General features: G+C 42.7%; 1 protein-coding gene across 3 annotated transcripts; it reads left to right on the top strand.

Annotated features, from left to right (window-relative positions):
- Window positions 1–375: 375 nt before the first annotated feature.
- Window positions 376–19,205, top strand: LOC131694231 (merlin). 3 transcript variants are annotated; one of them, XM_058982756.1, is made up of 7 exons: window positions 376–967; window positions 1,118–1,456; window positions 1,524–1,751; window positions 1,856–2,305; window positions 2,374–2,813; window positions 2,870–3,000; window positions 18,881–19,205. In XM_058982756.1, the coding sequence occupies exons 1-7, from the start codon at window positions 878–880 to the stop codon at window positions 18,898–18,900; spliced, it is 1,698 nt and encodes a 565-aa protein (XP_058838739.1). In that variant the 5' UTR covers window positions 376–877; the 3' UTR covers window positions 18,901–19,205. The 3 variants fall into 3 exon arrangements, with proteins under 3 accessions (XP_058838739.1, XP_058838737.1, XP_058838738.1); XM_058982754.1 differs by having other exon boundaries at window positions 2,870–3,076; XM_058982755.1 differs by lacking the exon at window positions 18,881–19,205 and having other exon boundaries at window positions 2,870–3,080.
- The last annotated feature ends 5,934 nt before the right edge of the window (window positions 19,206–25,139 follow it).

The following is a 25,139-nucleotide window of genomic DNA, read 5'->3' as shown; positions in this document are numbered from 1 at the left end:
ACGTTTTGTTGAATGTAGGGCTAATTTTTTATAGGGTTTTGACGTCTTGCACGCAACGCAAAATATATTGCACGCACGCAAAATACATTATGAATTTCTATTTTGATGGAAAGAAATGCATTTAATTTAGCTGATTTTTAAAAATGCATCTCAAGTGATCTGCCTTGTACTGGAACAGACCTATTTAGTCTCCGCTCTAACAAAAATAAACTCTTATCTTTGGCTCCAACTCTGCTAGTGCTAGCCCCTTGGTGGCGAGGGAGTAAACCAACTCGACATCTATTTCCACCCTTCAGACATTCTCGCGTTCTAATTGGAAATAAAACAATCATAATTGGTGGCTGCGTTCTGGAACAGTTTCTGTCAACCAGCCGATTTTGTATGTGCCTTTCAAAAAGCTTGTGTTCAAAAGTTATTTACTTTTCCAAGAATATTAAATTCCTGCACAATAATCGTTTTAATTAGCCAAATTGTGCTCCAATTGCTTCAAATAATGCAGTGCTACAGGAAACTGTTGGTATATAAAGGAATGCGATAATTTTCCTTCAGTGAATAACGAAGATTCGTCACCCCTTTTACGATGAAGAAATCCTAGATTTTTCTTTTGGAAGCAGAGGCTCTCCCTACAGTTTGTGGTGTTGGTGTTTACGCAAGAATAATAAAGCAGAGCAGCAGTGAAATTGCATTCTTACCTCACGATAGAGTCTAGAGTCGGGGACATAGCAAGCAAGAAGAATCAGTTTGTTGCCATTTGAATCTTGGTAGCTTGAAACAGTAGGACCACAACTCTCGCGGCATCGAGAGGACTCTTACCCGTAAAACGAGGTGCTTTAAGGTGGATTCCGAAAGCATCTTCGGGGCACCCCCGTCCGGGAGAATGATGGCCCCATTCCGGCGCAAAAAGTCCAACAAGGAGTTTCCGGTCAAGGTGTGCACCTACGACTCGGAGTTGGAGTTCCATCTAGAGGTGAGTGTTTTGTGATGGTGGGCGGAATCTATTTTTGTTCGCTTGTTCGATGAATGTGTGAATGATGCAAGTACTTTGTATACATATTTCGTAAGAAAAGTTGATTTGGTCAACGATTGTTTTTATCGATGGTTTCTTTCCGTTTTACAGCATCGCGCAACCGGTGGCTACCTGTTCGATTTGATTTGTCGAACGATTGGACTCCGGGAGACGTGGTATTTTGGGTTGCGCTATGTCGACAAGAAAGGCTACAGAAGTTGGCTGAAGATGGACAAAAAAGTGCAGGATCAGCATATTAATCTGACGACTGAGGGCTGCGTTTTCATGTTCATGGCAAAATTCTTCCCGGAGAATGTTGCCGAAGAGCTTGTTCAGGAGGTCACACAACACATGTTCTTCCTGCAGATCAAGGAAGCGATCCTATCCATGGAAGTCTACTGTCCACCGGAGGCTTCCGTTTTGCTAGCTTCTTATGCGGTGCAAGCAAAGGTGAGCGTTCTGGTTTGAAAGTACCGAAAAAATTGTCTAGCACTTGATCGTTTTTTTTTTGTTTTAGTACGGAGACTATGATGAGGCTGTTTGTAAGCCGGGAATGCTGTTTAGCGAGAATTTGCTTCCCCAGCGGGTAATCGATCAGTATCAGATGACACCGCAGATGTGGGAAGAGCGTATCAAAACTTGGTATGCCGATCATCGCGGGATGTCACGAGATGAAGCGGAAATGGAATATCTTAAGATCGCGCAGGATTTGGATATGTTTGGGGTCAACTATTTCCCGATAACGGTAAGTGAGATGTTGATAGGCCATGGAAGGAACGTTTCGGAATGCGCTTATTTGTTAAGGAGTGTTTTTTCGGTTTTTGAAAATCTACCTCTTGCCTTTTTCAGAACAAGAAAAATACCGAAGTGTTTGTCGGTGTCACGGCTCTCGGATTAAACATCTACAGTAAGGAGAACAAATTGACCCCGATGACGACCTTTCCGTGGAACGAAATCCGTAACATCAGTTTCGATGGGAAAAAGTTCTTCGTCAAAACGATCGAAGAAAAGGGAAACGTTGCCACTACGTTCTACTCGGAAAAAGCACGCACAAATAAAGAATTGTTGGATCTATGCGTGGGGAACCATGAGCTGTACATGAAACGACGAAAACCCGACACGATGGAGATTCAGCAGATGAAAACACAAGCTAAGGAGGAAAAACAACGGCGGCACATCGAGCGGAACAAGCTGGCCCGGGAGAAGCAGCTGCGTGAGGAGGCAGAACAGGACAAAGCCAACATGGAGAAAAGACTGATGCAACTGCAGGAGGATATGGCGGCTGCCAACGAGGCTCTTGTGAGTTGCTTTCGAGTAGTGGCACGTAAGGTGGGATCTAGATATTTAATACTTATTTATATTTACAGCGCCGCAGTGAGGAAGCTGCTGACCTGCTGGCGGAAAAGAATCGCCTTGCAGAAGAAGAAGCCTTGCTGCTCTCTCACAAAGCCCTGGAAGTGGAACAGGAGATTAGTCGAATGCGCATGACAGCGCGAAAGACCGAGGAAGAAAAGATTTATCTCGAACGAAAAACGCAAGAAGCTGAGCTACTAACCGCTCGAATGATCGAAGAGTCTCGCAAGCGTTCGATGGAAGCCGACAAACTGAAGAACGAGCTGATCCATGCACGGGTAGCCGAGAAAGAAGCGAAGGAAAAATTGCTAAATTTCCTCAGTCGAACATCGACGGAATCGATATTCATCACACCGTCCTCATCCCCGGAAACGCCAACACTGGAAAGCAATACGTACGATCTGTTGGCCGATGGAGACATGGATCAGCTGTCGCTTGAGATTGAGAAGGAAAGGTAGGTTGAACGTTTCTGTGTGATTTTTTGGATCTAATGTGTTTTTGTTCCGCCAGAGTGGAATACCTGACCAAGTCGAAGCAGGTACAGAACCAGCTGAAAGAACTGCGGTCCGAGATTGAACAGCTCAAGATCGGCGAGAATCAGTGCCCGCTGGACAACATCAACGCCCAGCAGATGCGTCTAGGTGAGACCAAGTATTCCACCCTGAAGAAGCTCAAGTCAGGCTCAACGAAAGCACGAGTAGCATTTTTTGAGGAACTGTAAGTGACTTAGATCGTTTGCTATATCTTTGGGTATCTTAGCTACTGCGGTAGTTCCCGTGCTTTGTGGCTATTTAAGGCTTTGTGCGTGATGCATCAGGGTTTTTTTATTATTCAATGCTGTTGTTGAGTTCGTTTGTTTTTAGTGTTTTCGAAAGGTTAGACTTGGTTTGGTTCCGTACGTTGCGTTTTCGTTCGATTTAATGGTATGGTTCGGGAATGCTGACGAACGAGAACGGCAACGACGATTCGTATGTAGATTTTGACAATTTGACTAGGAATCTCTGTTGGTAGCTTTCTGTAAAGACAAAGATACGAATTTTAGAATCAAATTACTATTAGACGATTGCACCACACTTTGTCAGTTAATTTTATTGGTCCTTTGGAAACATCGTAACATCAGTTGAGCTGAGAAGGTCAAGCTCCCAAGTAATAGACTTTCTAAGGAAACGGCCAGGAACGTTTATCTAAAACAATTCCGACAAGTTCGTGTACCGCATGGGTGATGTAGTTAGGGTTGTTTTATTTTCTTTATTATATTTATTAGGGCTTTAACCACTAAGGGTCATTCACTTTAGAGAAAAAGAGAGTCATTACATTGCATTTAACAAAGTTGATGAATTAAATGCTTGGCTTAGATATCGCGCTCGGGGGCGACAGCACCTAGACAAGGCCGCGGAAGAAACTACCCAGCACCCAGTTCGGGTGTGGCGGACATCCCGCTGAGTGAAGGTGGTAGGTAGGTTGTCTGAGGTCTGCACGCTCGCGGTCCGCCTTAGATGGCTTCAAAAATATTGGCATCCTACAAGAAAGCGAGTAATGTATCTTCTTATGCTGAGTCGTTCGCTAGTGTGTCCCGAATTGAGGAGGACAGGTTATGGAGTCATCGTTGGTCTTTGAGCTCCCAGCAGGTTAGGAGTAAGTGCTCTACCGTGAGTCTTGTGTTGCAAATAGGCTACACTGGAGGGTGTGGTGTAGGTATGAGTGATCTTCGTATGTCGTGTTTTCGCGGTCTGTCCACTTCTCGAGATCTTTTTTTTACCTTCTGAGAGTAGCGTTGAAGGTTTATCCAGTGGGCGATAAAGTACTCGGAGGCTTTCGCCTTGATGCCCTAATAATGTAGGATGATGGAACCACTTTGGAAAACAGAGCACGTGAATGACGGCCGGGTGTGGCCAACCAATCAACCTTCATGTTACCGCGAATTTCGCTGTACCCGGGAACCCATCATATGGTGGTCAACGGGTAGCAGGATTGCTCTTTGGTTTGAACGTTGTTCTTGAATTCAGCCGATTCCAGTGCTTTGATGACCGAGAGGAAATCGGAGAAAACCTCCGCCGGAGTATCTTCAGCTTTCTTGATGATGCCAACAGCGATGGCGGCTATTTCTGCGGGGAAAACTGAGCAAACAGAGGGTAAACGATGGACGAGGCCCTCTTTAATTCCGCTCACACCCGATCCTATGCTCTCGTTGAGTCAGTGTAAATATGCAGATGATTAGGGTATTTGCGATACAGTCAGGCTGCTGTCTAAGTTTGGGCCACGCTCTCACCAGGCTCCTACGAGGCCTAAATATTGGCGTATGTGGTATGGATGTCCATGGTTATCTGTAGCAGGTGACATTCATCACCAGATGTTTTTATAAGAAACCCACGGCTCGTTTCAGGATGGCTACCGCCAGTGCCCACCAGCAGAGAAGTACGCCGGTCTCAACGCAGGTGGATTCTGCGGGAGTGTTGGTCAGTAGATTCGAAACTAGCCGGACTGCTCCGTGATACGGCGAGGACAGGATATCTACTAAGCCCGCCCCAATTGTAACTGGTTATCTCGAGGCCACAGAACAGTCGACTCTGGATGAGGGTCTGGTTGATGTTGAGCGCGGTTCGCCTATTCCACTTCGATTGATGCAAACTGATGGTGCGGATAAATTTTTCGTCACTTTCGCAGTCCTTTTTCAACTGTCGGAATTGCGGAAGAAAAGTCATCTTCCGGTCGATAGTCACACGAAAGATGTTAGGCCCCCTTCCGGAATGGAATTGCGGTTCCTGCAAGTTTGGCCTGTCGGTGGCTACAAGATGGACATTGCAACAGTGCGCAATAGCGCAGTTTGGGGCTGAGATGTGGAAACCGGCCGACAGTCTTGTGCGACCAATCGTTGTTCCGATGGCTATAACTATTTTATCGTCGGCGTGGACAAACACGCTTATATCCTTTCAGGAACGTGGCGAAAAAGAAGTTCATGTTGACCAAGAATAATGCGACTACCAAGGCTGCCCTTAGACAACACCGTTAACTTCCCCAAAGAGGATCGACTGCTTTCCTCAAATGCCCGTCCTGGATCTTCGAATCACTGCTTGATAAAGCAGCTAAGGTTTCCGCGAACACCCCACTAGCACAGCTGGCAAAGTACTCCTTCACGTCATACCGTGTTGTAGGCCTTGACGAGATCTATGATGCTGATGTCTGTATGCCGTTTGCTATAGCGTCCTTCACTATTTCACCGAGGTAGCCTAGATGAATCCCTGTGCCTAGTTCCTTACGGAACGCGAACTGTCGATGGTCGAGAAGGTCCTGTTCCTCGAGAAAGGTCATCAGGCATTTGTTTACCATTCTTTCCATCGTTTTCCCAATACAGAGTAGAATACTGATGTGTCGGAAGTTTTTCGGGCTCCTGGTTCCCACGCATTTCTTCGGAACGGGAATCGTGAGAACGGTTCTCCAGCTGTCCTTCCCATATCCTGTTGAATCCACCTAGTGCTCGCTTGCCAATCGGGGGTAAATGCCATCGTTGTCGAGTCCGCCAGAATTGCTCTTTACAGTACTCAGTGCAGTGTCTAGTTCAACTCCAGAGAAAGGTTTGTTGTAATCCTGACTAGCATCTGGTATGAATGTTGTAAGAGTGGCTCTATGGTCCTCATCGTTTTGAGGGAACCAGGTGGGAGAGAGGAGTCCACAGAAAGAAGGGCTTCTATGGTCCTCATCGTTTTGAGGGAACCAGGTAGGAGAGAGGAGTCCACAGAAAGAAGGGCAAAGTGTTGACCGATTGCATTAGTAATTTCAGAGGGCTCAACTGTAGTGGTATCGTTAATCGATAATGTGAAGCAGCTTTGGTTTTTTTGCCGCCTAGGGCATTGACCCTTCTCCACAGATCCGCTGTCGACGAATAGAAGCTAATCCAGTCCAGGAAGGTGGCCCAGCTGACCTCCTTGGCATTCTGGATGACTGGTTTGATCTGTTTCCTGACGCGGCGAAAGTCTGTCGATCGCTCATTCCATCGATGATGGTCATGGGGGGTGTTTTTAAGAGTTCTAAGAACTTTTCGTTGATCTTTGATTGCCGTTGCTACTTCTAAATTCCACCAACAAATCGCTCGGTTTGATGATGCTCCGATGGTTTGGAGAATGCATGATTTTGTAACCTCCTGACCTCTACAAGCTCCTCAGGCGAATAGTCGCGGTATCGATAGAGGGTGTCTTCGTAGGTTGGCCAATCCGCCCGATCATAGAGCCAAGGGCGACGCCACGATGTCGAGGGGGTCATCCGATCATAGAAGACTACAATAGGGAAGTGATCGCTGTTTCCAGTGTCGGCGAGAACCGACCATGCGCAGGCTTCGGCGATGAAGCTAGACCATTGGTTAAATTCAAGGTTCCCCGTGCCGACAACCGTCGTGAACTCATCGGATGTCTCCACCATTTCCCGAATCGGTGGCGACACGGGGTAGGAGGCTTGTTTGCTGTACGGCGAGCAGGTTTTGTTGTAAAGATTTTTGGGTTTGATGGTAGATTCGTAGACTTTGCGATTTGACGTTGATGCGGCTGGTTTTGTGCCGTAGGACCCTGAAGAATTGAAGATGGTTTCGATCAGGTTACAGGATCGGTGGCACTTACCCGGGATGCCCCGGGCTCTCCTCACCGACAACCGTCGGAGACTCATCGGATGTCTCTGGTACTTCTCGCGAGTCAGATGCGACGCGAGGAAAGAGGCTTTTTTGGTGCAAGGTGAGCAAGATTTGTTGTAAGTAGTTTGGGATTGATGTTTTCTTCAGTGACTCTGTGGTTTGGCGTTGATGCGGCTCATTTTGTGCCATGGCGATCTGTAGGAAGGTAGAATGCGACGGATTAAACCGATCGGATTGCGGGGTTGGTAGAACTTACCCGGGAAAGCCTCGGGTTCCCCGCACCGGCAACCGTCGGGGACTCATCGAGTATCTCCAGCTCTTCCCGAGTCGTGGGCGACGTGGGGAAAGTATCGTTTTCCATGTAGGGTGTGCAGCTTTTGTTGCAAGTGCTGTCCCATTGTGTTTCTGAGTACACGGATTCAGCAGATGCGATGTAGTTGTTGCGTTTTTCAGCGTAGCGGGACCAAACTGGGTGCCAGAAGTAACATGCAACAGGGTTTAGATTGTGGAACCGACACTTGGTGTAGCTGTAGTCCGGTTAACTGGGGATCGATTCTCCGGTACTAGGTTGGTTATTTACTCTTAGTCGAAGCAACGGGTCGGGTGAGGGATTTTTGTTCTGTGTTTCGATGGTTGACGGCGGATTGCCGTCTGGCGGGTATTGACTGAAAAGATTTGAGGACAGTCGGTTGTTGACTGTTGCATTTTATCTGGAGGTAATTGCCTGGGTAAAACCCGGGCACGCGCCGACGACAGTCGAGGGTGCATCGGGAAAACTCAAAACATCCCCGGTCAGAATCGACGCGGGAGGGTTCTTTGTTTGGTTTCGTGTATTGAATGCTGTTGTTTTCTGACTGCTAGGTAGAGTGTTGTTCGGCCATCTATTGAAATTGTCCTTTAATGTCACCTTCTTTCTCCGAACAGCCTAGATAAGCCGTGTAGTGTCGGTAGTGATTGTTTCAACCGGCTAAGAATTACACTACGGACTACCTGTTCCAGTGGTAAAAACCCACCAAAAAGGGAACCCCGATTCCATAGTGTTATGCGACCTGTGCTATGAGTAAAATTGTTGAGGTGGTTTAAAATATTCTCAATGGCGAACGGAGCCTGGGAAGAGTTGGGCGAACTCCCCAGTATGCTGCATTTACGCAGCGGAACGTTCACTCTACACACCGAAGTTTTTTCACCGATGATCCGCTTAATTTTGCCGAATATTTGCTGAGACTCTCGGCTGATGGTAGTTCGGTGAAGTTTTGCTGAGTTTCGATTATCAAATTTCGATGTGTACAGATGAACCAGCCCAGAGGCCGTCTGGTATCCGGCCAAGAATTGAGCCACTGCACAGTGGTCCCAAAGAGCAAAAAAGGGGTTTTTTTAGATTGCGTCAAAACGGTTGACTTTAGCAATATGGTGTCTTTGAGAAAGTTTTTTGGAGTAGAACTCCCCTTCTTTCTGTCTTATCAGATTAATGATTAATCCCCCTAATAGTGAGTTACGGAATTTATTTTCTCCAATAATTCAGATAGACAAATACTTACTTCAGCAAAGTTGTAGAGAAACTCGTTGCAAACATTTTACCCGAAGACTTCAACTCTCTATCTTTTAAGGTTTTTGAGATATGGGACATTATTTGTAAAAGGCCCCTTAAAACAGTTTTTTCATCATAAGTTTTCTCCTAGATTTTTTCCATTATATAAATGTTCTAGAACATTGTTTGGACTATTAAACTGCATTACTTTGCCGAAGACGGAAACTTGCTATCGCTGGTATGTGTGGAGATATTCACGTTTTTTGATTGAAAATAGCTCTTTTTCCAATGCCGATAACTTTTAAACGGGCAAAAACGGGCAAACCACTTTGTAAACAAATTAAAGTGCAAGAAACGCACAACAAATGCAGGAAAAATCAGATCTCCCCAAGGCGGCCCTCTATGGAAATACTTGAGCTGAAGTTTGGCTCATTCCGTCATCAAATGCAATTGATTACTCGCCGTTTGGTTGCACTTGCGCCATTGTTATGAAGTAGGCGCAAGGGAATTGTCAGTTTCCGGTGTCAGGCGTATGCATTAAGTTTTTGAACAACTGTAACTTTTGACACAAGCAAACAGAAGTTCGGATAATACTTAAAAAGCACACTTTAAAATTCACAAAAAGTTCTTAGGGAACTTTCAAGCTGCTCAAGCTTTAAGAGAACTGCTTAACCCGCTATTAGAACATAAAACGTATTGCAAAATTACTTAAAACGAGAAGCTTATGTAGTTCCTTTATATCAACTTTCGGTTGCTTGGGTATTTACTCAAGACGTGCTTACAAAAGTAAGAAAGGATAATTATTACGACTTTAACCCTTTATTTCCGAACTAACAGTAGGGGATGGGTGTGGCGTAGTTGGTAAATGGATTGCCTTGTACGCAGCGCACCTGGGTTCGAGTCCCGACCCCGCACATAGGGTTAGAAATTTTTCATAAGAGATTTTTCTAACCCGAAGAGGCGAATGACCTTAAGGTTAAAACCTCTATAATCGAAATAAAAAAACTAACAGTAATATATGGTGATGTATTTAATGCCGGAACAGCTCTAGTATGGACAAACTTAGGCTCTAGTATTTCCATAGAGGGCCGCCTTTGGGAGATCTGATTTTTCCTGCATTTGTTGTGCTTTTCTTGCACTTTAATTTGTTTACAAAGTGGTTTGCCCATTTTTGCCCGTTTAAAAGTTATCGGCATTGGAAAAAGAGCTATTTTCAATAAAAAAAACGTGAATATCTCCACACATACTAGCGATAGCAAGTTTCCGTCTTCGGCAAAGTAATGCAGTTTAATAGTCCAAACAATGTTCTAGAACATTTATATAATGGAAAAAATCTAGAAGAAAACTTATGATGAAAAAACTGTTTTTAAGGGGCCTTTTACAAATAATGTCTCATATCTCAAAAACCTTAAAAGATAGAGAGTTGAAGTCTTCGGGTAAAATGTTTGCAACGAGTTTCTCTACAACTTTGCTGAAGTAAGTATTTGTCTATCTGAATTATTGGAGAAAATAAATTCCGTAACTCACTATTAGGGAGATTAATCATTAATCTGATAAGACAGAAAGAAGGGGAGTTCTACTCCAAGAAACTTTCTCAAAGACACCATATTGCTAAAGTCAACCGTTTTGACGCAATCTAAAAAACCCCCTTTTTTGCTCTTTGGGACCACTGTGCACTGGGGTCCTGCTCCCATGTCGTTGGAGCCGATTGAAAGTAGGAGACCCTAAGTCAAGGTGTAGTTCCGTGCTCACTATATGCGTTAACATCCCCACTCGCTTGGTGTCCTCTAGTTGTTGTGCAATTTATGTTGCAAATGAAATGTACAGTTCTCTAATCAACAATGGTTAGAATAGCACAAATCTAGCTCCAGCATAAACATACAGCAACTATGAATTTATCTCGACTCATGCAGGAAGGTGAAGTTTCCATAGCATTGGTTCAAGACCATTATTTCCATGAAGGAGATTTCTATTTTGGAAAGTTACTTAACACTGCCTTCACTGCTTACAACAAGACAGGCATGACTAACCCACGTGAAATGCCTCGTGCTTGCATTCTTGCAAATAAGGCTATTGACGCGTGTCTCATATCGGAGCTCACAACTCACGATATCTGTGTTGTCACAGTTACACTGACTGTCGGAAACGTAGATAAAAAATGTATATATTGTTTAGCATATCTAGCGCATAACGAGTCATCTCCTTCTGATGATTTCAAAAGCGTTGTATCGTATTGTAGCAAAAATGGGCTTCCGCTCATTATCGGCAGTGATGCGAATGCTCATCACATAATTTGGGGCAGCTCAGACATCAATCTGAGATGCTCTGAACTGATAGAGTACATAAGTAGTACAAATCTCCATATTCTGAATGTGGGAAAACTTGCGAGATCTGGGAGGGAGGAGGTGTTAGACATAACACTTTGCTCTGATAGAATTTTGCATGTGCTGGGAAATTGGCAGATTCCAAATGAAACTGAACCGTCTCTATTCGATCATAAATATATATTTTTCGATCATTTTGATGTCACCTTCAATGTGGTAACATATCGTAATCCTAAATCTACAAACTGGGACCTCTTTTTAGAAAACTTGGCGACAAAATTTCATGGATATTTTCCAACAATTAGTCAACTAGACGACTTAGATGACGTCGTGGATACGACAAACTCATTCATATTAGCATTCTATGAAGAAGATTGTCCACTTCGTACTGTTAAATCTACTAGGGGAACCCCTTGGTGGAGGGCTGAGTTTGAAAAAATGACGAAAGTTATGAGTCAGCTCGTAGTGCATATAAGAAATGTCTTAGATCTGCAGAACGGGCTGGCTGGCAAAACCTATACACTAAAGTCTCTAGTCTGAACGAGGCTAGCAGGTTAAATAAAATTCTCTCCAAATCGAATGATTTTCAGATGAACTCCTTAAAAACCAGAGATGGTGTTTATGACGGACGAAAAAGATGTTAACCCTCTAGTTTCCAACACCGCCTCTAGCCGGTCTCTATAAAAATCTAAATAAAACTACTAAAACATGATTGTATGTTGTCATCCGCACTAGCATTTCTTCCCAACGCTCACACCCTTCATACACACACATTATTTGAATATTCATAGCTTTCTGTCAAAGGCATATCAAGCTTAAAGTTGAAAATTCGAGGAAAACGTGGAAAAAAACTATTTTGTGTTTAGTGGTAATCTTCATTAAACAAATTTTTAACTGTTTTTGAAAATTTCAATAACTAAAAAAAATATTTTTGAGTAGCCTGTTACTAGCATTTCACTGTAGATGTGAATTGGTTAAGTGGAGTAATTCGGAAGTTAAAGTTTTTTGGTAAAATACTTTGCCCGCCTAGAGGCGGTGTTGGGCACCTGAGCGAAAAAAAATTTTCAGTCATTAGTGATTACTTGTACCGAAACTAGCATTATGTGCAATTTTAGCTGAAAAGAAGTATGTTTTAAAAACTTTGGGTGAATGCTGCAGTTAGAATATGGATATTCTTATCATTTAATAATATTTAGGTGAGTCTGGGGCTAGTTGGCCGAATCTTTTTTTCTCCTTTTGTATTAGACATATGGCGCTGTCTCTAGTTCTGCACTTCAAGTACTGTTTAATCCATTCTCCAATGTGTTCATGTTGCATTAAATTCTGTTTCGTACACGTTGTAAGTGATATTGAGTTTTCGAGCGTATTAGAGTGAAGAGCCTACTTGAGTCGTATTAGAATGGGTGCCTCACAATTTCATTAATTACTCGGAATACGATTGATGCAATGCGTATGAATTGGCATCAATATCTTTGCTTTCTTCTTATGAACCATTATGATATCAAAAATCGCCATTTGAACCAATACGTTGAACAAAGATGGCTAACGCCGCTGTAACGGTTTTATATGGTTAGGATAGGCTCATTACACTAGGTAAAGTTTTTAAATTTCTGCATTTTGGTTATTTAGGGCGAGTTCAAGGCTATTCCACGAATGACTAGCGCGCGAAAAGAACTTTCCTTGGCCGTATATCGACACAGATCTTTCATTAGGGCCTAAGTCGCAATGTACTCAAATGGAGAAAAATCAGTTTCAATATTCGGCGAAGGTTTTCTAAATGAAGTTTTTATTGTGGGTATAAATTACTTTATGACCGTGTTTTTCCGGAAGCATTTTTCGTTAAACCTTATGACTAAAAAAATGAAGTAGAAACTAAAAAAATGCTTACGCCCAATTTGCATCCCAGTCGTGATTTCGCCCTTCAGCAACCACCATTTGCGGAAGGGCTAAACCATGTACATAATTTTCAGAAGGGCGCGGTAAATGGGCTAAACTGACTCTGTCTTGCTGGGTAGGGCTGGGTAAATGGGCGAGCTTGACAGTATACTTTTTAATAGGGCTCAGCAAATGGGCGCATAGAAACCCAATGTAAAAGAAAGGGCGCGTGAATCTTTTCTTCAAATTTCATGAAAATATCGAAATATTCGAATGTTTATGTGCAACAACTATCGAGTAGACATGATCATAGTAGATATTGCTTATCATTTATATAACAGAATCGCCGGTTATTCTTTTATTTGTGAATAATAACCGTACGCCCGCTTCTGTCTAAAAATGTAAGTTTGGCCTTTATATTCCATATGAGAAGAAGGGCCTAAGTCAAAATCTCGAAGAAAATGCATGTTTCGCCGTTTTGTTTTCTTTAATTATACATCGAACTAAAAACCATTTTAACTAATTTTCACCTCAGTCTTGTAGTATTTTTGTTGCATAATGTCGTAATAGCGAAAACGCAGTTTGTTTACATTTGCGATTTAAGCCCTAATGAAAAATCTATGTCGATATGTAATATACGTATCCACAAGTAAAATTTGTTTTTTTGTTTGTTTACTTCGGAATTTCACCTGAAAAATTTCGAAAATTTAGCTTTTGAATACAAAGTGTGCGCCGAAATTAAAATGCAGGAGCATTGAGGCTGAAAAATAATAACAAGTATCATTGATTTGCAGTTTTATTCAAAAAACATCTCACGCGATCCATACTTTATCATCAAAAGTGGCCAGGTGGCATCATTGTGTGTATAGTCGTAAATTGGCGAGATTTCCGCATCACATATTTAAAATTCTGTAATCAACAGTCCGCTCTTTTATGCAACGCATTCACTTTTACACGATCTTCTTAAATTAAAAGCACAAAACATGATAAGTGAAACCACTGCCAGCAGACCTTGGACTCCCCTATTATAAATTAGAAGTCAATAATTAAACAACCAAAGCACTAGAGAAATACTTCTTACAGTTTAAGTATTTTGCGTTCTGATGGAGTCCAAAATATAAGAAACCATCTGTATTCGCTTATATTGAAGTAGCTAGAAGAAAAAAAAGTTTTTGTTTTTTATTCGCCCAGGTGCCCAACACCGCCTCTAGGCGGCCTACTTATTTTAAGGCCTTAATGAAAAATCCATTACTTCCAAGAATTTTCAACATTATTTTCGTTTTTCTCATCACGAGGCCCACCTCCAAAAGTTTTTTCAAGCCAAAAAAAATTTGGGCACTAGAGGGTTAATTGTCTCTTCTACACACACTTTCCAGGTTGTATCGATTCGGAGTTGAACAATATTCACAGATGTCATTCTGGTGATTCGGACTCGTGGGCGTTAGCACGCACATTGGTTTCCACTGAATCGATTAAGTGGGCAGATGACAGCTTTGCTCCATACAAATCACCCGGAAGAGATGGCATACTTTCCGTGCTACTGCAAAAGGGATTTGATATTCTTAAACAATTCTTGAAAAAGATTATGCTTTCCAGTCTTGCTACCGGGTATATCCCGAAAGCATGGCGAGAAATAACTGTTAGATTTATTCCCAAAGAGGGCTCTCAAGCTATGAAGAAGCCAAGAATGTTAGACCTATCAGCTTAAGTTTTTTTCTTTTTAAAGCTTTGGAACGGATACTCGATCATCACATCAGGAACGTTAGTTTAGTTGAATATCCATTGCACAAAATGAAACATGCATATCAGTGTGGGAAATCCACGATCACTCTGCTTCACGATGTTGTTTACAACATTGAGAAAGCCTTCTCGCTCAAGCAATCTAGCTTTGGTGTATTCCTAGTTAATGAGGGTGCTTTTGACAATGTGTCCTTCCAGTCTATTCTAGTGGTCATGGAATATATGCATGTATCTCGGGTTGGATAAACGCAATGCTTAGTAACCGCATTCTTTGCTCGTCACTGCGACTGGCTGAGTTGAGTATTTGCGGTTGTCCTCGAGGTGGCGTTCTGTCACTTTTGTTTGGAACTTGGTTGCCGACGGCTTGGATTTCCAACCTACGGGTTTGCTGACGATTACCAAATACTAGTTACTGGACTTTGCATCGGAACAATCTTTGACGTAATGCAACAAGCATTAAGGACTGTCGAACAGTGGTGTCGACAAGTTAAATTATCAGTTAACCCAAACAAGACTTCGATGGTTCTTTTTACGAAGAAACAAATAACAACCAGGGTTCGTCGTTTGCAGTTCTTTGATTCTGAGCTACTGTGTGCAGATCAAGTCAAATACGCTATATTGGATTTTAAACTGAATAGGTTTTCTCACATTGAGTTCAGAGTCAAGAAAGCGTGCATGGCATTCGGGCAGTGCAGACGAACTTTTAGAAAAGCCTGGGGTCTCAAACCTAACTACATCTATTGCACTTACACGACAATTGTACGTCCAATGCTGTCATACGGATGCCTTGTGTAGTGGCAGAGGGGAGAGGTGATGACAGTCCAGTCAAAGCTAAACCATCTGCAAAGAATGGCGCTCATGGCGTTGACTGGTGCTGGTCTGTTACACTGACCGTTCTCTGATTGAGGGACGCGCTAGTGCTGGTGTTTACTGTCGTGAAATGAGATTGGAACAATCTCACTCTCTAGGTAGATATTGTACTGTATTCCAAGCAGAAATCTTCGCGATTTTGTGCAAGGTATAATCGGCCCTTCAACAGAGCTTGTCCGACAAAGTTATAAACTTCTGCTCCGATAGTTAGGCTGCAATCAAAGCCCTTAGCTCAGACAAATCACGGTCCAAGCTAGTGATCGCGTGCCGAACCCAAATCAAAGAACTAAGCATTGTCAACACTATCTACCGTGTCTGGGTGCCCGGACATTCCGGTATCACTGGGAATGAATGGGCTAACGAATTGGCCAGGGCAGGTTCAGCGATTGACTTCGTTGGTCCTGAGTCCGCCCTGCTAATTTCGACAAGTTGGACAAGAGTAAAAATACGGTCCTGGGCTTTGTTCACGCACCACAATTATTTGAGAAATCTACAAACAAAGGCGTTTCTAGAACAACCGTGCTCAGTGATTTCGAAAAATCTACTACATTTTTCGAGGCTGCTGTTTGTTTTTGTTTCTGTACAGTTATTTTTCCCACCCTTCCAATTCTACTTCCCCCATCCCCATCTTCTCCTTTTCTTCCGCTCAGGAAATGATAAAAACACACGGCAAGGTACAAATCCCCGACTACATACGGGGAACGTGCCATTTAAGCCAATATATTCTGATTCCTTGTTCCTGCTTCTGAATGCCTAGAGTTTTCCGCTTATTATCTGTCAGAATGCCGCAATGATGTGCAGGTCGTTTCTAGCCTTCACCAAGACACTGGCGGTTACAAATACCACTCTCGAAAATTGCATTCGGTGGTACGATCACGTAGTTGACACGGATTGCTCATTCAGTTGGAACTTATGGCCAGAAGATTTGGATTCTTTCTTCACCGTAGATATTGCTTTTTTGCCAAAAGTCGGGTTTCGGTGTAGCCTCATCTTCAGGAAACTGATTTTGGTTCCGATTCTGGCATTTATGACAGCTTTTGTTGTTTGAACGATGACCCTTCCAGCAGCGATACCACATGTTTTTGTGAAATGTCTGTAGAAGAATAATTAAAATGTCTGTAAAAGTCTGTAGATTATTGTGTAAATCATATTTACACTATGTTATTACTTTAAAAGAAGCTTGAAATTAGTAAACTATTGTGAAGGAATCACTCGTATTTGGATTAAATTATTTTAGGGCAATTTTGTTAAACACTGTTACTCTTTCAAAAGTCTGTAGATTTCTGATTACGTCTGTAGGAGACCATCAAAAGTCTGTAAAATACAGACATGTCTGTAAATCTGGCATCGCTGCCTTCCAGAAGCAGTTAGGTTTTACACCAACCGACATAACCCCACAAAACGAGCCGGAAGAACTTCTTTTGACAATTCTCGGTGGTTTATTTACATAGAAGTTACGTGAGTTCGAATGTAACAGATGAGCAACCGTTGCGCTCGCACTCACGCATCTGACAAAGTAAACAAACCACCGAGAATTGTCAAAAATGAACTTCATTCATTATGAGTTCATTCGTGTCGTCATCTTGTAGAACTCAGTTGAAGCAAACTGTAGCTGTTCTCGTTCTTTCCTTCCTTTCGTTGCTAAAAACAGTGCTTAACTTGTCGCGCTGGTAGTTCGGGTAGTACTACAAAAATTCGCATTTTTCATTCGCCTGTTGATTCGACATTGCCGTATATGTTCGTTGGCTAGTGAACTTCGGTTGTGGAGTAGATGGTTTCTGTTGTGTCGACGGTTGCTTCTGCTCGGAAACCGCCTCGGAGCTCGGACTGGATTAGCAGTTTCGCATCTCTCTAAAACTTGGCAATACAACTCTAGAAACTCCATTGTTTTCTGGACTTTCGACAGCTCTCTAAGTATGAGAGACGGCTTCCAATATTTACCGGTTGATTTATGCAATGCCGCTGCCAACTACAATCAGCTTAAATGTATTAGATATCTCCGATATCTCCTAGTTCTTGTATTTGACACGTTACACGTCTTTTATGCACTTATCTGGAAGATATCACTACTCATTGTGAGATTCGGACGTGTAGTGTTTCAGACCCAAGTAGTCGCGTCATCAGGGATAATAGTAACAATTTGTAAAACCGGCGAAGTCGGAATAAGTTGCACGAGGGTTGCTCAAAAACACGTTTAATCGCGGGAACACCGATTCCTGGTTACCAAAAGCTTTTTGGATTCGTAGTACCTTCTTCAGTGACTGGTATCGTAGACAAGAAATTGATATAACTCAAGCAATGACACCAGCGACAGAGCTTTCAAAAGCCGGTCACCAGACGTCCCAAAGGAGGAGGTTTGCGATACCTGTTTTCACTAGGGCCAATAAAATTCGACTGACAAATTGTGAATCATAAATGACTTTTGCTGGAAAACGTCGTGTAATCTTACAAGTTAGACTACTCATGCACGCGCCATGTCAAATAACCTAAATCCACATATGTGTTAGGGATCGCACACTTGTTACGTCACATCCATTGGTGGCGGACGGTCGAAAAAGACACAAATGGGAAATATTGAAAAAGAAATTGTGACAATTTTGCGTGATGTAATTTGTGGACGGTCCCTCATCCTGAATTCATACTTGTTGTGAAAGTAATAGCAGTAGTTGAAAATTAGCCGGAAACAGTTGAAGTAGTTGTTATTTCGGAACATTTTGTATACATTTAAGAGTTTAGTGCCTTGCTAGAAGAGCAGAAACAGCTGTTAATTAAGTAGCAAACTATTTATATGTTAATTTTCAGTAAACTAGCGACAATTAGATGTATTTTATTACACGTATTTAGATTCTGTGTGTTTCTTTAAACAGACACATGTAGGCAGTATTTTCAGTTATCAAACGTTCCCCTTAATTTCCTCAATAAATCTAGTAAAAAGCTGAAACTCTCTACCAGAATAGAAACACGTGCGCATCTCACGCAGGGGCAAAAGTCAGCTTAGCGTTTGAAACCTAGTGCCAATCAACAATCTTATCCAGCAATCCATCCATAAATAGTTTAAATCTTACTACATTCACCACTTTTACGAATACAAACAATCAGAAATTATATTTTACTATACATATATACGGAAAGCGATTACATTAAGTCAGCCATGAACGACTAATAAATACTATTTTTGATCAACTTATTCTACCGAGCCAAACATTAGTTTCATCATCCATCGTATGCCTGTTTTGCTATTCTAGTGCTGCGCAGTCTATTAGAGTCGGTTTTTTCCACCCTCTTGGTTAAAGGTAATTGTAATATTTCAACTGATATTATTGCTTGTGTGATGATATCCTACAAATTGCTTTATCATAGTCATTTTTTTCAATTTGTTTCTTTCTTTTTAGTGTTCTATTTTTGTGGTTGGGTTTCTGTTGTTGGTACTGTTTCTTTTGTGACCTCAGGTTCTCATTCATGGTAGCTCACCATCAGCTGGAGGAGTGAAGTCACGCATCATTTTATCGCTTCGATCAAAATTTCCAAACACTCAAGATTTACTTTTTTTCATTCCATTCCAACAGGGATCCAGAGGAGTCCTTAGCCTAACCGATGCTATGGGGAATGCTTCTGAACCATTCGTACCGTGAGACATACTCAAATATTGAGCTCTTACTAGCGCTCGAACCTCCTCTTAGCGATGCCAACCGTTTATCACAGTGACAAAAGTAGGGTAAGTAGGAAGGGAGTGGGGGCGGTGAACGTTGGACAATGCCGCCATATGCCTTGTGTCAAAAGTGCCTGTCGTTTTATTTTTTGGGAACCAAGTGTGATCTATTTCAACAAACAACGGACAGTTTTGTTACGCTCATAAGTTGCTTTTAATTGTGAATAAATTTTTTTAACAAATGTGTTGATTTTAGTAGAAAAAGTAAAAGAATTTCTCCTCAATCCAGCAATTTAACAAAGAAAAAATATCAGGAAAATCGAAAGTTTCCCCCCTTTACAAGATTTTAATTTTATTAGACATAATATTCTCTATAGTTTTATCGATCTTTGCAAGTTCTGAATATCGTCTTCTTAAGGCTCAAGTTACTTCAAGGCTTGGTAGGGACCATTCATAAATTACGTAACGCTTTTAGGGGGGGGGAGGGGGTACGAAGAGTTGTGACATAGGGGGGAGGGGGTGTTAACTAGATCGTTACGTAACATGTTTTCATCGAAGAAAATCGAAGTTTTTCTTGGAATTTGTTACGTAACAGGGGAGGGGGGGATGGAAAAATTTGTGACAATTTGTTACATAGGGGGAGGGGGGGTCAATTTTGGGCAATTTTTGCGTTACGTAATTTATGAATGGTCCCGTAGTGTGCGTAAGAAAAATTGTGTTCAGCTTTGCCACCAGATTATCCATTTCAAACTTTTCAAAACTCTAAAAGAAGAATATCAGTCGATTTATTAGATCATCACGATTCAGTTCATGCAAAATACCTGCTGGAAAAACCATCAGCTTAGCTGAATGGTGCTTTTGAAAAAGTGGCTGAGATTGAACGGAACAAGCAGATGGATCCTATCGAAGTGGGTTTCGAGCAAGTGGGCCAGCGCTTTGGTACCAGTTCGAAAAGGTATGATAGCTGCCTGAACTCTTGCAAGATAAACGCCTGGACTAAGAAATACTCATACCCGATAAGGAACATGATAGATTTTTCATCGTTTAGGGAAGGTGAAGTATTATTCGGTAGCGGATTTTAAGGATGCCTATTTCCAGATTCCTCTGAAGGAAAAATCAAGGGACTATACGACATTCCGCACACCTCAATGCTCGTTTCGGTCCAAAGCTACAAACTTTGGTTTGGTTTAACCAATGCACCATTCACAATGTGCCTGCTTATGGGACGGGTAATTGGATTCGATGTCGAATCAAACGTATTCGTCTATTTGGACGATACTGTGATATTCATTCAACGAGCACGTGAGACTGCTAAAATTCGTAGCGGAACGGTTGACAAAGGGTAATTTAGCGCTATCGTTAGATAGGAGTCGATTTAGGAGGAAGCACGAGACATGTTAGGGAAAACTTTGCCACTGCGACCACTATTCAGGTTATCTTTTGTGGCTGCCCCTGTTTGCTCTACATGTTACAAATTGCCCGAATCCAATGTAGTCGGAAGCGAGTTGTTTATTTGTCCACTAGTGTTTATTTTATGAAAACGTAATGTAGTTATACCAACCGAGCACAGCTTTTTTTGGTTCCATTTGTGGTCCCAAATAACTGCAAAATTTGGGGACGATTGGTTTTTACCCGGCGTAGCGCATTGCGTTTGCAATTTGTATAGAAATTAGTATGTGATAACCTCCTTTTTTGCATTTCCAATTCTACAGACTACAATTCATCCTGCAGAATACTAATAATTGGATAGAAGTATAGCCCAGGATATGCTGAACAACTTTAATAAAGGATATAGGGTGTTAAAATAAGTTATAGCTGTTCAAAGTTCGATAGTTGATGGCACCGGTAGATATGCCTAGAAATGGCTCTGGTTCAACAATGACCGGGTTTTACTATACGAAGGACGGGGAGAGTTGTCTTCCTCTTCCGGACCGATTTTACGAATTATAGGTCCTTTATAATTGGCGGAGGAAGCGACTCCTTGGTGATTAGCTTCCCGTTTTCGGCGACTCAACACCTCAATTGTTCCCGAACCACGGGTCAGCACTTTCGCGGGAGTGTTATTTGGTGCACTTACACGTGGACTGGAATGTGTCCTACAGTACAACTTTCTAACGACCGGGGAACAAAATCCGACGTCGTTCTCTTCTCGTGGTTCGTAACTTTCTGCCCTATCACTCGATGACCGTCTTCTTCATGACCAAAACAAATCTTCAATCTGCTTCATAACTGTCATCCCCGTCAGCACACTTATTACAGCAAGAGAATCATTCGTAACCCAACTTTGTACCGGGAAACAAGTGCTTTTTGTTCTCTCCGGTGTGGTTTAGTTTTTTCGGTGGTACGAAGGTGCTTGCTGTGGCAGAGGCTGCAGTAAAGCATTACTAATAAACAGTCCCGCGAGTGATAATTGTTACCTGCGATATCAGTTAAAGTAGTGCAGTGAAGTGCGTTACTAAACATTTTTCTTGCCTGAAAGACGGCTTTGTTTAGACGAGCTATATCAGCTCTACTGTGTGAAGGTCACGCGGGTGACGGATAAAACAAACGAAGGATCAATCCACCTACCAGCTCGTCAGGAACCAACTGGTGAAGTGTTTCGTTTTTTACTTTTCTTATCGATTTTTTTTTCTTTTTATTACTTTTGATTTTTTATTTTGATTTAAGTTAAACAGTGCGGTCGAGCGTGTTGCTCCCGCAACAAAATGGAACAAACAGAAGGATCACCCTCCGAAGAGGAATATTATGAAGAAGAAGAACGTATATCTGATACTGAGACAGATAATGTTATGGTCGATCCACTTCCCCCACTTTCCCCCAATGTCTCACAGCCCCCCCGAGTCAAGGTTTACCAGGATGGATCCGCTGGTCCTTGGGTGGTATACTTTCGGCCCAAAAATAAACCGTTAAACAGCATAACTGTTGCACGGGAGCTGACAAAACGTTACTCGGCCGTAACCGAGATTAAAAAGGTTCAGTCAGATAAACTGCGCGTAGTCGTTACTGACTTGAAACAGGCCAATGATATCGTTAGCAATAGCCTCTTTACGCTGGAGTATCGCGTCTACATCCCTTCTCGTGATGTGGAGATCGACGGTGTGGTAAGTGATGCGGGTCTAACTGTCGATGATCTGATGAATGATGGGGCTGGCCGCTTTAAGGACCCTAACCTTCAATCAGTTAAGATTTTGGAGTGCAAGCAATTGCACTCAAAGTCCATCGAAGATGGTAATTACTATCCATCAGACTCGTTTCGCGTAACCTTCGCCGGATCTGCACTTCCGAGCTACGTTGAAGTGGGAGGAGCTCGTCTACCTGTACGCCTGTTTGTACCGCGGGTCATGAATTGTTCCAATTGCAAGCAGCTAGGTCACACGGCCACCTACTGTAGCAACAAGCAACGGTGCGGTAAATGTGGGGAACGCCATGCGGATGATACTTGCAGTAGCCCCGCTGAGAAGTGTGTTTACTGTGGGGAGAATCCGCATGCACTTTTGACATGCCCAACGTACAAACTTCGCGCGGATAAACTGAAGCGATCCGCCAAAGATCGCTCCAGACGCTCTTACGCAGAAATGCTTAAAAGAGCTGTTCCACTTATCTCCGAAAACCCATTCGCTCTCTTGCCAACTGACGATAACGCCTCTAACGACCCTTGCGAGGGGCATTCTTTGGCTCCGCTTGGAAACTCTAGGAAAAGACCTAATCAAAACTCACCTGAACTTCCTCGTAAGGGTCCTAGGTTGTCCCAAACAAGGGTACAAAATAAAAATAATTCATCAACTGGAAGTGCTGGTACAAATCCGAAGATAATACCTCCTGGTTTTGGGAAATTGAGATACAACCAGGAGTTCCCAGCACTCCCCGGGGCACCAAAAATCCCAAGTGCTCCAATTTTACAGTCAGAAACTCAACCTAAAACGGGATTCCTTAAATTTTCTGACATTGTGGACTGGATATTCACAGCTTTCAACATTACCGATCCTATGAAAAGCTTGCTGGTTGCTATTCTACCAACAGTAAGAACATTTTTAAAACAGTTGACTGAACAATGGCCCCTCCTTACAGCGATCGTATCCTTCGATGGCTAACTTATTAGACGGAATCAGGGATCTGATCACTGTTTTACAGTGGAACTGCAGAAGTATTATCCCCAAAATTGATTCATTAAAACACTTGCTAAATTACAATCATTGTGATGCATTTTCCCTATGTGAAACATGGCTAACTTCTAATATAAACCTCAACTTCCACGATTTTAACATTATCCGCTTGGATCGAGAAGACTCATATGGGGGGGTACTTTTAGGGATCAAAAAGTGCTACTCCTTCAATCGAATCAACCTCCCTTCGACGCCAGGCATTGAAGTTGTCGCTTGTCAAACAACAATCAAAGGCAAAGATCTTTGCATTGCTTCTATTTACATTCCTCCTAGGGCCATGATGGGATATCGAAGATTCTCCAACGTGATTGAACACCTTCCCTCGCCCCGCCTGCTTCTTGGAGACTTTAACTCTCACGGTACGGGGTGGGGCTGTCTATACGACGATAATCGATCTTCGACAATTCAAGACCTTTGTGACAACTTCAATATGACAATTCTGAACACAGGGGAAATGACACGGATTCCTAGACCACCTGCGCAAGCAAGTGCACTGGACATATCTTTATGCTCGACATCACTACGGTTAGATTGCAAGTGGAAGGTAATATCTGATCCCCACGGTAGTGACCACTTACCAATTGTAATTGCAATCACCACTGGTTCAAGACCATCGGCACCAATCAATGTTCCCTATGACCTCACACGAAACATTGATTGGAAGAGCTACGCTGCTGAGATATCCAAAACTATCGATTCAACACAGGTACTTCCCCCGGAGGAAGAATATAAGTTTTTGTCCAACTCGATTCTCGATAGCGCGATTCAAACTCAGACGAAACGAGTACCCGACGTGAACACCCAAAAACGTTCTCCCAACCCGTGGTGGGACAAAGAGTGCTCAGACGTGTACGCGGAGAAAGCTGCCGCGTATAAAACTTTCCGGAACGACGGGTTAGTTGCTAGTTATCGAGTGTACGCGATATTAGAAAAGCGAATGAAAAATTTAATGAAAGCTAAGAAACGCAGTTACTGGCGCCGGTTTGTCGACGGGTTAACAAGAGAAACATCGATGAGCACTCTTTGGGGCACGGCCCGACGTATGCGAAACCGAAACAGTACTAACGAGAGCGTGGAATATTCAAACCGTTGGATATTCGATTTCGCCAAGAAGGTTTGTCCGGATTCCGCCCCGGCACAGAAAATCTACCGCGCCGCGTCGCCTTACAATACCGCGAACGAAACACCGTTTACGATGGTGGAGTTCTCACTAGCTCTCTTATCATGTAACAATAAAGCCCCGGGGCCAGATAGAATTAAATTCAACTTATTGAAGAATCTGCCAGACTCTGCCAAAAGACGCTTGTTGAATTTATTTAATAGGTTTCTTGAGGGTAACATTGTCCCACATGACTGGAGACAGGTGAGGGTCATCGCCATCCAAAAACCAGGAAAACCAGCCTCCGACCACAATTCGTATCGTCCGATTGCAATGCTGTCCTGTATCCGGAAGTTGTTCGAGAAAATGATCCTGTTTCGGCTCGACAATTGGGTCGAAACAAATGGCTTACTGTCAGATACACAATTTGGCTTCCGCAAAGGCAAAGGGACGAACGATTGCCTTGTGTTGCTCTCAACAGAAATTCAAATGGCATATGCTAACAAAGAGCAGATGGCATCAGTATTCTTGGATATTAAGGGGGCTTTCGATTCAGTTTCGATCAACATTCTTTATGAGAAGTTGCACCAGCATGGTCTTTCGCCAATTTTAAATAACTTTTTGCTAAACCTGTTGTCTGAAAAACAAATGCATTTCTCGCATGGCGATTTATCGACATCACGATTTAGCTACATGGGCCTTCCCCAGGGCTCATGTCTAAGCCCTCTCCTCTACAATTTTTACGTGAATGACATTGACGAATGTCTTGTCAATTCCTGCACGCTAAGGCAGCTTGCAGATGACGGTGTGGTCTCTATTACAGGTCCTAAAGCCGTCGACTTGCAAGGACCACTGCAAAATACCTTGGACAATTTGTCTGCTTGGGCTCTCCAACTGGGTATCGAGTTCTCCAC

This window comes from Topomyia yanbarensis, chromosome 3 (genome assembly GCF_030247195.1).
Source record: "Topomyia yanbarensis strain Yona2022 chromosome 3, ASM3024719v1, whole genome shotgun sequence".
In the NCBI taxonomy this organism is placed as follows: Eukaryota; Metazoa; Arthropoda; class Insecta; order Diptera; family Culicidae; genus Topomyia; species Topomyia yanbarensis.
This window is presented reverse-complemented; position numbering and strand designations above follow the sequence as displayed.

Bases quoted from the DNA above. Each gene is read 5' to 3' on its own strand.
- LOC131694231 (XM_058982754.1), top strand. From the start codon at position 878: ATGATGGCCCCATTCCGGCGCAAAAAGTCCAACAAGGAGTTTCCGGTC. The intron at 1,752-1,855 runs GTAAGTGAGATG...TGCCTTTTTCAG, and splicing joins TCAACTATTTCCCGATAACG to AACAAGAAAAATACCGAAGT. The intron at 2,814-2,869 runs GTAGGTTGAACG...TTGTTCCGCCAG, and splicing joins CTTGAGATTGAGAAGGAAAG to AGTGGAATACCTGACCAAGT.